Here is a 12466-nt window from a genome sequence, read left to right as displayed (position 1 = left end):
GGCCCCTGCTGTCCTTGTCTGTCGCGCATGCGCAAACTGATACAATAGACATAGACAATAGACATAGACAAGGATAGCAGAGGCCCATATAACAGGCGTTCTCTTTCTATTTCGCTATCGCGTTCTCAGCCCCCTCCCGTATACAACCCCACTCTATATATAATATCTCTATGGTACAAGCTCTATGGGTTGATATCAAGGTCTGTTGATGAACGACGGGAGGGGAAGGAAGGTCTTCGCATGAGCGCCATTTTGGGGCTACGAAGTATGTGTGAGTGTGTGTTGTACGAGAAGAATGAGTGAGTAGTAGTAAAAGTGAAAGGTGAAATTGATATATATGATAGATGATAGTATTAAAAAATATATGTAATAATGCCAGGCTGTTGTGCGAAAAATTGTTGCAATCGTGCAGAACAAGGATTTCGTCTTTTTAGATTTCCTGCTGACGAAAAACGTAAACAAATTTGGATTATTTTATTTTCAAAACACTTTTTTTCCTTTTATTTTACCACTTCTTGTTGTAATTTCAATTCCCATACAGCACGAATCTTTCAGTTACACTGTAGCTATATTGCAGCAATATTGTAATATTACTGAAATATAGCTGCAGTGTAACTGAAAGATTTGTGCTGTATGGATTATATTAATTCCTTGAGTTGATATCACAGGAAGTTTTCCAGCAAGCGACACAGGCGACACCATCGACCTATAGCATGAACTACGTTATACGTAAGGCCTAGAGAGCCTATAATCAGATTGGCGACCACAGACATCTATATAATACTAGACCGCTAACCTCCTTATATAGTTATTAGATTTTGTGAACCTGAAACCTATGTACTTTTATACACATAGGCGGCGGACATAATAACCGAATGGAATGCTGGATTGGTAAAATTTCATGTCCTCCGCCTATGGGTAACTATGTATACAGTGGGTGCTTTCCATTTAGCGACACAAGTCCACACAAACATCATTCTCTCTGCGTTCGAATTTCACTGCCAGTAACTGCCAGTACTAAAAAATGTATAGTGTATGTAACGTAAACTATAGATTTTTAGTACTGGCAGTGAAATTCGAACGCAGAGTCTATCTTTATTGTTTCCTGGTGTTAAAAAAAGACAGAATGATGCTTGTGTCGACTTGTGTCGCTAAATGGAAAGCACCCAGTGATCATATAAACGACGACACATACTAATGTAAATAAATTAATAAAAATATTAATTAGCAATTATTATTAGCTCTTAACATGAATTATTAAATATTAATAATCAGTTTTGCAAGAGACCGATCAGTTAAGATTGGGTTAGGTTGCATTCCAATCGGTTATTATGTATGTATGTACACGCAATGGCAGAAATGGTGTCCATCGGCAACTTCAGGATCACACGCATACACATGAAGTTAATCATATGTATACGTATGATTTCTGTTGTATGTGTGTAACGCTGAAGTTGTCGACGGACACCATTTCTGCCGGTACCCGTACATACAAATTGTACATTATATACCGAACCGTCTAGGGAATAAAAGTTAACGGTCTAGTATTATATAGATGTCTGTGGTGGCGACATAACAGGTCCACCATTTTTCATCGAAATTGTGCGAAGGAGAAAGAGACATATGCCGTCTTTGTCTGTAACTCTGGGCGTTTCCAGCAAAGACACAGAATACACAGTGTAACACAGTGTCCATTAGTATAAGTGAGACACAACGAATGTTCTCCCTCACACTAATGGACACTGTGTCGTCTGTGTCGCTTGATGGAAAACGCTCTCTGTCTGTCAGTGTCTATGTCATTGAAGTTAAGCGAAAATTGACAGCATTTCCTATCATACTTATACATTTATTGTCCAAATTATTACAAAATGGTTGGCTGTACAATTCCTTTTTGTACTAATTCCTCAGACAAGGGATATAGTATAAAAATATTACCAAGAGATGTACAACGCCGAAATCAATGGATTAATAATATAAATAATAAATACGCAAACTGGATACCAGCTAAAAATTCAGGTTTATGCGAGGTAAAATTATTTGGGTAAATATTTACATAAGGTCACCTCTTTCAGAAATCAATGACATATATTGTCAAGGTCACTGTCCTGAGTAACGCTTAAAAGGTTTTAGCCGTCGCTCGTTGTTTACTAAAAAGTTACATACAAAAATTGTTAAAAATTGACGTTTTTTTCAATTATTTTATTAAATACTGGAAATTTAAAAAAATGTTTCAAATAAAAGTTGTAAGTCTCTTCAAAATACACGTTTTATACCATATCCATTTTTATTATACGAGTGATAGTTTTCGAAAAAAACAACGATAAAGACTATAAACCTCATACAATATTAATTATAATATCATATATAATATAGTCCCACTGTATCCGCGCATACACTTTTCTACCCACACAACAAATGGGTTGGGTTAGGTTATTTTTTTTGGAAGTGTAGCCCCCCGCAAGGGGGCGGAACCAACTATGCCCGCGCATAGACTTTCTATGCGTGAAAAGTGTATGCGTGGATACAGTGGGTTCCGCTCCCCTGGGGGGGGCTCCACTTCCAAAAAAATAACCTAACCCAATTCATTTGTTGTATGGGTTGGAAAGTATACGTGTAGAAAGTGTATGCACGAATGCAGTGGGACTATATTATATATTATGTTATAATTAATATTGTATAAGGTTTAAAGTCTTTATCGTTGTTTTTCTCGAAAACTATCACTCGTATAATAAAAATGGATAGGATATAAAATGTGTTTTGAAGAAACCTACAACTTTTATTTGAAATATTTTTTTAAATTTTCAGTATTTGATAAAATAATTGCAAAAAACGTCAATTTAAAAAAATTTTTATAACTTTTTAGTAAACAACGAGCGACGGTTAAAACCTTTTAAGAGTTACTCAGGACAGTGACCTTGACAACATATGTCAAGGTCATTGACTTCTGAAAGGGGTGACCTTATGTAAATATTTACCGAGTTTATTTATTTTTTTTGTTTCAAATGAGTTTAGTTATCTATTTTTATATAATATAAACATACGTTTAACAATGTGCAATAAATAATATGCAATATATAATTTTTTATATATATCTATTTATTTCCTATTTTAATTTTTTAATTTAAATACTTTATTTACTCAATACAAAATTTAGATAAGTTTGAAAACCTGATGGCAACGGATGAAAAATGGCGGACCAATCAGAAGTGGCAGCCCATAGAGATATTGACTGCGTTCAGCAGAGAAAGCAAATCAGTGAGCGTTTAGTGATTCTTTATTGTGATTGGTTTCTGCACTTAGATCCAACGAAGATCTAAATGCAAGAACCAATCACAATAAAGAATCACTAAGCGCTCACTGATTTACTTTCTTTGCTAAACGCAGCCATAAGGCCGGGTCTACAATAGATATAGTAAGCCTTAAGCTGTAAGAAATTAACCAATTACAATTGACTATAGAGAAGAATAATAAATATGACTGGTTCATTTCTTACGACTTAAGGCTTACTACAGCTATTGTAGACCCGGCCTTATATATAGAGGAGGCAAGGCAGCCGATGGCGCGATAGAGAAATAGAAAGAGAACGCTGCAAGTGGGCCCCACAGACTTCTATATACAACTAGACTGCTAACTCCGGCAGTACATAATACCGAAAAGTATGTACAAACTTATGCGCATGCGTCATCATTAGTAAGATGACAGTCACGCTGATTGGTTGAATTTAAAGTAATGTCACTCACACACGAGTTTTCTATAGTAGCCATATTATATATCTATCCCCTTCTTTTCTCTATCTTACTAATGTTGTACAAATTTTTCGGGGTCACTTTTTAGGTCTGATATATAAGGAAGTTAGCGGTCTAGTTATAGTATAGAAGTCTGTGGTGGGCCCCCTCCTATCCTTGTCTAATCGCGCATGTGCTGACATAATTAAGTTCTCGCAGAATAAGAAAATTGACGTTTTTATAACAAAGGGCGTTTTCCAGCAAGCGACACAGACGACACAGTATCTATTAGTGTGAGGGAGAACATTCGTTGTGTCTCACTTACACTAATGGACACTGTGTTACACTGTGTCGTCTGTGTCTTTGCTGGAAAACGCCCAAAGATTACTTAATTATTTTCAAGATGACAAAAAAATGCATAATTTGTAAAAAAAAACCAAGTCTTATATCTGGTCCCAGGTAGCACTGTTCGTTTTATAAACGTTTTATAAACGTATCTAATACGATACGTTTAGAAAACGTTATAAAACGTTTATTAAACGAACATGTGCTACTTGGGGGTCGTAGTTTTCATATGTAAGTGAATATATAAGTGTTTCATACATATTCATTCATTTTAACCTCAAAATTTTATATCTGTTTACTACTCAAAATAATTCTTTATAATGCAGGTTTCCTAGGAACGAAATCTTAAGAAAGAAATGGATGGAAGCTTTAAATTTATCTACAACGAATTTCAAAACTGCATATATATGCAGTGATCACTTTAATTCTAAATTATTTCAATATTCAGATGCAATAAGAAGTAAAAGAAGATTACGCTCAGAAGCTGTTCCTGAAAAATAAAATTTTAATCACTTTTATCTATCATGGAATGTTGAAAACGAAGCAGAATTTGAACATTACATTAATAATCTCCAAAATGATGACTCCATTAATAAACAGAAGTAATTAATTGATTATTTATATTAATTATAAAATTGTATTGCACTAGTATATATATGAGTTACTGTAATACATAACTATGCTCAGAAGTTGTTTTTGAAAAAAGTTTTAATCATTCTATCTTATCTAAGGAATGTTGGAAACAAATCTGAATTAAACTGTCACAATCTCAATGACAGCAACAATCTCCAAAATGATGACTCCATTAGTAAAAAAAGGTAATAATTGATCATTTATATTAATTATAAAATTGTATTGCACTAGTACATATCTGACTGTAATACATATATTAGGGCCGATTTTACCAACGTTGATTAACTTTAATCTCGGATTAAACTATATCTTTATCTTTTTCAAATAAGTTCAAGAGAAAGAGATGAGCATATATAAGTTAATCTGAGATTAAAGTTAATCCGACATTAAAGTTAATTGACGTTGGTGAAATTGGCTCATAATATTATAACATAATATAATAAGCTAAATATTTTTATTTTTAATGTATATACTTACATATATAATTAAAATTTTAGGAAATATTCATCAACAGATAACAATAAGCAGATAAAAAAAATTAGATTTATACATAATTGCAAAACAGAATATATTTCTCAAGAGAATTTTGTTTGTAACGAAGCTTGGCATCGTTTTCTTCGATACAGAAGTTTCACACTTTCTAAAACAGCAGCTGCTCATAATAAAAGTTCACGCAAACAAATAAAAATTAAAAACATGAATATTTTAATAGAAAAATTGAATAATAAATAAAAGAATTTTTATGTTTAATAAATAACATATATTATCTTTTCTTCATCTTGTTATCTGAGATGTGATATATAACACATGTTACATATTTACACATTATTAGATTATAATACAGCACTAACAATTATTTAAAATTTTCGATTTTTCTCATATAAAAAGTAAATATAGATATATGGATATATATAGATATTTTTAAAATTTTATATATATGTTTATATTAAATTAAATAATAAAGCTTATAAAAAGAATTTTATTATTTTATTTACAATTAACTATGAACAATATAATATTTTTAATTTTTAATTCTATTATATTCTAAGAATAATATTATATTCTTAAATATATAATTTTTATTGTAATATTCTACATTTTATTATGTTTTTAGTAAGTATAAAAATTCGCCGTTTTTTGTGATGTAATTGCAAAATCTACTTTTAATTTTAATAATTTTTTAAAGGATATGTTCATTTATTAATCGCTTTATTCCATAGAGATATTATATACAGGGTGCGTTCCTTTTGGACGCTTACACGCTTAAAGCGCTTATAAGCATTGCTTACGCTATTCCATTTGGAGTTATAAGCGCTTATAAACGCATTAATGACGTCACTGTGACGTCATAACTTGTGCTTACAAATGCTTATTTGATCGAGGTGGGGCAGCAAAAGCCTGAACGCTTACAGCGCGTGAGCGTTCATATGGAACACACCTGTGGTATCGCATGGTGAATAGAAAAATGGATTTAAATTGTAATGTGATTAATATATGATTAATATATGATTAATAACTGAAATGTGATTTAAATTGTACATCGATATATGATGGTAAAATCTTTTCTACGTAATTCTTTAGGCGTAATATTGCAGTTTTCTCGCAATACTTATTAAGACTTAAAAGAATGTTTTCTACTTCTGTATTAAGTTTTAAAAAATCTCCATCGTCATCAAACAATATTTCGAACATTATTACAATTAGCGAACACAAAAGAACAATCTGTTTTTCCGCCATTTTGCTCACGATGCTCATGCAGTTTTCTACTTCTGTATTAAGTTTTAAAAAATCTCCATCGTCATCAAACAATATTTCGAACATTATTACAATTAGCGAACACAAAAGAACAATCTGTTTTTCCGCCATTTTGCTCACGATGCTCATGCACCCAAAAGGAACAACTTTCCGTTTGCAATTTTAAGCGCTTAAGCAGCAAACGGAACGATTGAAAATAGCGCTTATAAGCGTGAGCGCTTATAGCGCGTGAGCGTTCATATAGAACGCACCCATAGAGTACGGGAGGGAGCCGAGAACGCAATAACGAAATAGAAAGAGAACGCCTGCTATATGGACCCCTGCTGTCCTTGTCTATGTCTATTTTCGGGAGCGTCCCGTTTGACACGTCACGATTGATCACAGCCACTTATATCGACTGATGCCTAGGGTCATCAGCAACGATTAACCAATCAGAGAGCCTCATTTTAAACTGGCCAATTGGCGACGTGGTCAATAGACTCCCATCCTCTATTTTCTATGTTTATTGTATCAGTTTGCACATGCGCGACAGACAAGGACAGCAGGGGCCCATATAGCAGGCGTTCTCCTATTTCGCTATTGCATCCACTCACGGGCCAGCATAGCACCCCCGTACTCTATATATAATATCTCTATGCTTTATTCTGGAGGTTAACGTGCTAGTCAATCAGCGAACGCGCATGCGCGATTAGAGAAGGATAGCAAGGGGCCCACTTGCAGCGTTCTCTTTTTATTTCTCTATCGCATCCACTTACGGGCAAGCATAGGACTTGCCTCCACCTCCGTACAGTTAGCCAAACCACTTCGATTTTTTTATAATTAAAATTAATTAATCGCTTAGTAATCGTTTGGTGATGATTGGTCGTCCAATTAAAACGTTTTGTCGTTTATCGTTTTTTTTTTTAATTAAATAATTAAAATTTCAAAATAAAGTTAGCCGAACATTTTTATTTTTTCGTCCAATCGAGTTAAACAAGAGCTTATTTGATGCAGATTTGTTAGGTGGTCACGAATAAATTCTTTACAGCGTTTGGTGGTCCATAGTTTATCCGAAAAATGAAAAAAATGTGCGGTAAAATGACGACGATGACTGTAAAATTAGCCGGACTAATATATTATTTATTAAGCAATTTTGTTCTAATTAGTCTTACATAATAGAAAATCGTTTGGTGGTGATTGGTAGTCTTTAATTAAAACGTTTGGTGCTTAATTATTAGATTATCACGATCACAGACTTCTATATAATACTAGACTGCTAACTCCCTAGATTTTGCTTATATAAAGGGTGTGTTCGGAGAGACACTGCCTAGCGCTATTTAATGGGTGCATCCAGTAGAACAACCGCTCAGTAAGCGCTAAATAGCTGCTAACTATGCTCACTAAATTTGTATACTGTATGCAAGCGCTCTCTCTGTCGCTCACAATGAGCGGTCGCCATATTTGAGAGCGTAATTTTTTTGTCGCTCACTACCGCTCATCAATGTTCAACTTCCACGTACTCCCGCGTAAACACGCGTGTTAACCTCTTAAAATTTCTATAACCTGTACATAAAAAGTAAATATATACAAAAAATTAATATTTTTGAAAAACAATTCTAGTAAATAAATGTTGCATCTTAAAGAATTAGTTATATTTTATCATAAAAATTTATTATATGACTACATATTTATATTTTATTTATATTTATTTATATTTATATTTTCAGTTTTTCATAACCCCTCTTCAGTGAGCCTAACTATCGCTGAGCATATATCCAGTGCATGAAAAGCGTTTATTGAGCGCTCACGAATAGCCGCTCACTAAGCGCTCAGTGAGCGGTTGTTGTACTAGATGCACCCATTGCTATCACTGTTCGGGGAGTTAGCTAGTAGCACTACCAATACTACCGTGACGTCACTGATGATAGTGTTTTACGAGCTCTGTAAAATTAGCCGAACCACTTTGATTTTTTTATAATTAAAATTAACTAATCGTTAGGTCATCGTTTATTCATAATTGGTCATCCAATTAAAACGTTTGATCATTTATCTTTTTTTTTTAATTAAATAATTAAAATTTCGAACTAAAGTTAGCCGAATATTTTTATTTTTCGTCCAATCGAGTTAAATAAGAGCTTATTCAATGCAGAATCATTAGGTCATCACGAATAAATTCTTTACAACGTTTGGTCATCCATAGTTTATCCGAAAAATGAAAAAAATCATGTGCGGTAAAATGACGACGGGCGACGTATAGTGACATGGACGTGCGCTGCGGTCACGCCCGCATGCGTTTTAGTAACTTACACAAAATTTTAAATAAATCCTTTTTAATAACTATGCAAGTTGCAAACCCATGTGGAATCGTATATGCATTGCAAAGTATATGCTTAGATGGGAATGCATAGAGGGACAGGCCGAAGCCCGTCCCCATAAAAAAATATAACAAAACTTGAGAGCGTAGAAACTACCAAGGCTGATAGTACTGTGTGGAAGTTTCAATGTAAAATTTTATAATAACACTTATTCCTGACGTAATTATAAGACATTTTCTTCTTTACCAAAATTTTATTTAAAGCATAATTTTATGCTATAAGATAAAATAGTTAGCGACTCATGCGGCGGTAATCACTCGTTGAATGGTCAGCTGCGCCCGCGCTCGCGGTGTGCCGCGCCGTTCCTATCTGTCTTCTGTATTCGACGTGTGATTTGCTAACTATTTTTGCTTATAACTCAAAAACTAAGCTTCAAATCAAATTTTGGTAAAGGAAAACTTGTCTTAAAATTGTGTCAGGAATACGTCATTTTACGGACGGAAGGTTGTTCTGGGACACCCTGTATGTATATATATACACACATATATATATATATATATATATATATATACAGGGTGTCCCAGAACAACCTTCTGTCCGTATGTGTATATATATATATATATATATATAACATTTTTCTCTCCCGGGCTTGGTTTTCAAGATATTCGACTGGATGGATTAAAATGCTCCACCCTGTATATATGTATGTATGTATGTATATATATACATACATACATGCATTTTAATCCATCCAGTCAAATATCTCGAAAACCAAGCCCGAGAGAGAAAAATGTTTCAGAAAAAAGTTGTTTGGTTTCGAGGGGGCCATAAGATGGTACCATTGGTTTGACCTTGAAGAATTATTTGAAGGTCACATGAAGGTCACCTCAATTTTTTTAAATGGCATCTATTTTTTATTACATATTCTTGTAGCTGACCTCGAGAACTTTCCAAAACATTATAATCAAATGTTTCTTCATTGAGTACTTTTCGAGTTATAAAGCTCCAAAGTTGCAGTTTGAAAAAATTCAAAATATCTCGTAAAATATTCACTTTCCGATAGTCTTATCTTACATAATTCAACTAGTTAAGGCAAGATCTGGACATGATCCAACCAGTAAAGGTAAGATCTAGGCATGATGTAGCCAGTGAAGGTAAGATCTGAGTATGATCCAGCCAGTCAAGGCAAGATCTAGACATGATCCAACCAGTAAAGATAAGATCCGAGTATGATCCAACCAGTCAAGGTAAGATCTTTATCAAAGGAACTGTTCAAAATTATCTCCATTGGCTTGAATACATAATTCCAACTTATTTTCGAAGTGCCTGACCGTTTTGAGTAAGACAGCTTGCGGTATATTTGCGCAAGCTACTCTTATTCTCTTTATTATATCTTTTTTAGTTGTAGGCGCATGCTCATAAACCACATTTTTAATATATCCCCATAAATAAAAATCAAATGAAGTTAGATCAGGTGATCGTGGAGGCCATGCGATGGCCCCTCGTCGCCCAATCCATCTGCCATTGTATTCTCGATCTAGATAAGCTCTCACTATTGCCGCATAATGAGGTGGCGCCCCGTCTATTTGTATCCACATTCTTTGGCGTGTATGAAAATCAACGTCTTCAAGCAATTGTGGTAAATGATCCCTGAGAAGTTCCAAAAAATTTACACTATTAACATTTCCTTCAAAGAAATAAGGACCAATCAAGAAATCATTTATAATACCACACCAAACATTCACACTCCAGCAATGTTGATTATCTTCTATGCCAATGTGGGTTAACATCCGATCAATAATGGCAATTATGTCTATTCAATTCACCATTATTTTCGAACGTCGATTCATCAGACAACATAACATAATAGAAGAAATTCGGATCAGCACGGATCATCTGTTGTGCCCATTGACAAAATTGTACACGCAACGGCATATCTGCTTGAGTAAGAGCTTGTGTTAACGTGATATGGTAAAGATGGTACTTCATTTTCTTCAAAATTCTTAAGATCGTTGTTCTCGAGATACCAATTTCTCTAGCCATAATACGACTACTTGTATGAGAATTAAGATGAATGAATGCCAAGATAACGTGCACACGCACATCATCTTCATCATACTCATAATGTGCTCTTTGACGTTCTAAACGGCCTTTGCGAGCTCTTAGTTCGAAGTCCCGGATTGTAGTATGATTCGGATGTTGTCCTCTTCGGGGTAACGATTCCGGTAAACTCGCGAAGCTTCATGATAATTTAGTTGACATTCTCCGAGAACAAGTATGTGTGTCGAGTGTTCGTGTGGTGTGTGTAAGAGCATGTATAGTGTGTGTACATGCGCGTGTGCGTGTAGGGTATGGAGCATGTTCGAATCTTACCTTTACTGGCTGCATCATGCTCAGATCTTGCCTTCACTGGCTGGATCATGTTCCGGTCTTGCCTTGACCGGTTAGATCAAGTTCAAATCTTGCCTTGACTAGTTGAATCATGTAAGATAAGACTATCGGAAAGTGAATATTTTACGAGATATTTTGAATTTTTTCAAACTGCAACTTTGGAGCTTTATAACTCGAAAAGTACTCAATGAAGAAACATTTGATTATAGTGTTTTGGAAAGCTCTCGAGGTCAGCTACAAGAATATGTAATAAAAAATAGATGCCATTTAAAAAAATTGAGGTGACCTTCATGTGACCTTCAAATGACTTTTCAAGGTCAAACCAATGGTACCATCTTATGGCCCGAAACCATACAACTTTTGTCTGAAACATTTTTCTCTCTCGGGCTTGGTTTTCGAGATATTCGATTGGATGGATTAAAATGGTCCACCCTGTATATATATATATATATATATATATACAGGGTGTCCCCGAATTGGCGGATCAACTCTCGTGGGTAGATAGAGCGTGTTAAACTGAAAAAAAAATCTTATATCATTTTGCTAAATTCGTAATAATTAATGAAATATAAATTAATAAAGATCGGCCAATACGTGCTAGGATAAGCGCGCGGCGCGAAGAAGCCTTCTACTTGTTACTTGATACTAGGCGCGCGACGAGACAGCAGGCGGAGCGCTCTACAAAGGATGTACAAAGGGCGTACTAAAAGAGACACGTACATCGCGTTTATGTCTTGCCTAGTATCAAGTAACAACTGGGAGGTTTCTTCGTGCCGCGCGCTTATACTGGCACGGATTGGCCGATCTTTATTAATTTATATCTCATTAATTATTGCGAATTTAGCAAAATGATATAAAATTTTTTTCTTCAGTTTAACACGCTTTATCTACCCACGAAAGTTGATCCGCCAATTCGGGGACACCCTGTATATATATATATATATATATATATGATCTCTTATAATTAATATCTCATTAACTACTGCGAACATTGCAAAATGGTAGATAATTTTTTTATTCAGTTTAACCTACTCTACCTGCACTTAACGTGTGGTTCGCGAATTATGGGACACCCTGTATATATATACATACGCACGCACGCACACACACATATATATATATATATATGTGTATGTATATATATATATATATATATATATATATATATATATACATGATATTCTTTATGTATTTGAAGATAATGAATCAAAGAATACAACAAATGATAGTGATAATTCAACTATTATAATTATAAATATATACGAACAGTAAAATTAACACAATAGATTTAAAATATATTTTTATCAACATTATATAAACATT

General features: G+C 34.2%; 1 protein-coding gene and 1 long non-coding RNA gene across 2 annotated transcripts; one reads left to right on the top strand and one right to left on the bottom strand.

Moving 5' to 3' along the window:
• Positions 1 to 3837: 3837 nt before the first annotated feature.
• Positions 3838 to 5567, top strand: LOC140667719 (uncharacterized). The gene is made up of 4 exons (XR_012047067.1): positions 3838 to 4301; positions 4397 to 4672; positions 4802 to 4888; positions 5201 to 5567. It is a non-coding gene; the product is annotated as an uncharacterized lncRNA (long non-coding RNA).
• Positions 5568 to 10011: 4444 nt separating this feature from the next.
• On the bottom strand, positions 10012 to 10859 carry LOC140668013 (uncharacterized). Its single transcript, XM_072896525.1, is given in 2 exon segments — positions 10012 to 10519; positions 10521 to 10859. Coding segments are annotated over 2 exon segments (783 nt in total). The 5' UTR covers positions 10796 to 10859.
• Positions 10860 to 12466: the final 1607 nt, after the last annotated feature.

The sequence above is a fragment of the Anoplolepis gracilipes genome, chromosome 7, assembly GCF_047496725.1.
Source record: "Anoplolepis gracilipes chromosome 7, ASM4749672v1, whole genome shotgun sequence".
Classification (NCBI taxonomy): Eukaryota; Metazoa; Arthropoda; class Insecta; order Hymenoptera; family Formicidae; genus Anoplolepis; species Anoplolepis gracilipes.
Note: the sequence above shows the minus strand (reverse complement) of the source record. Positions and strands in the feature narration are given on the sequence as shown.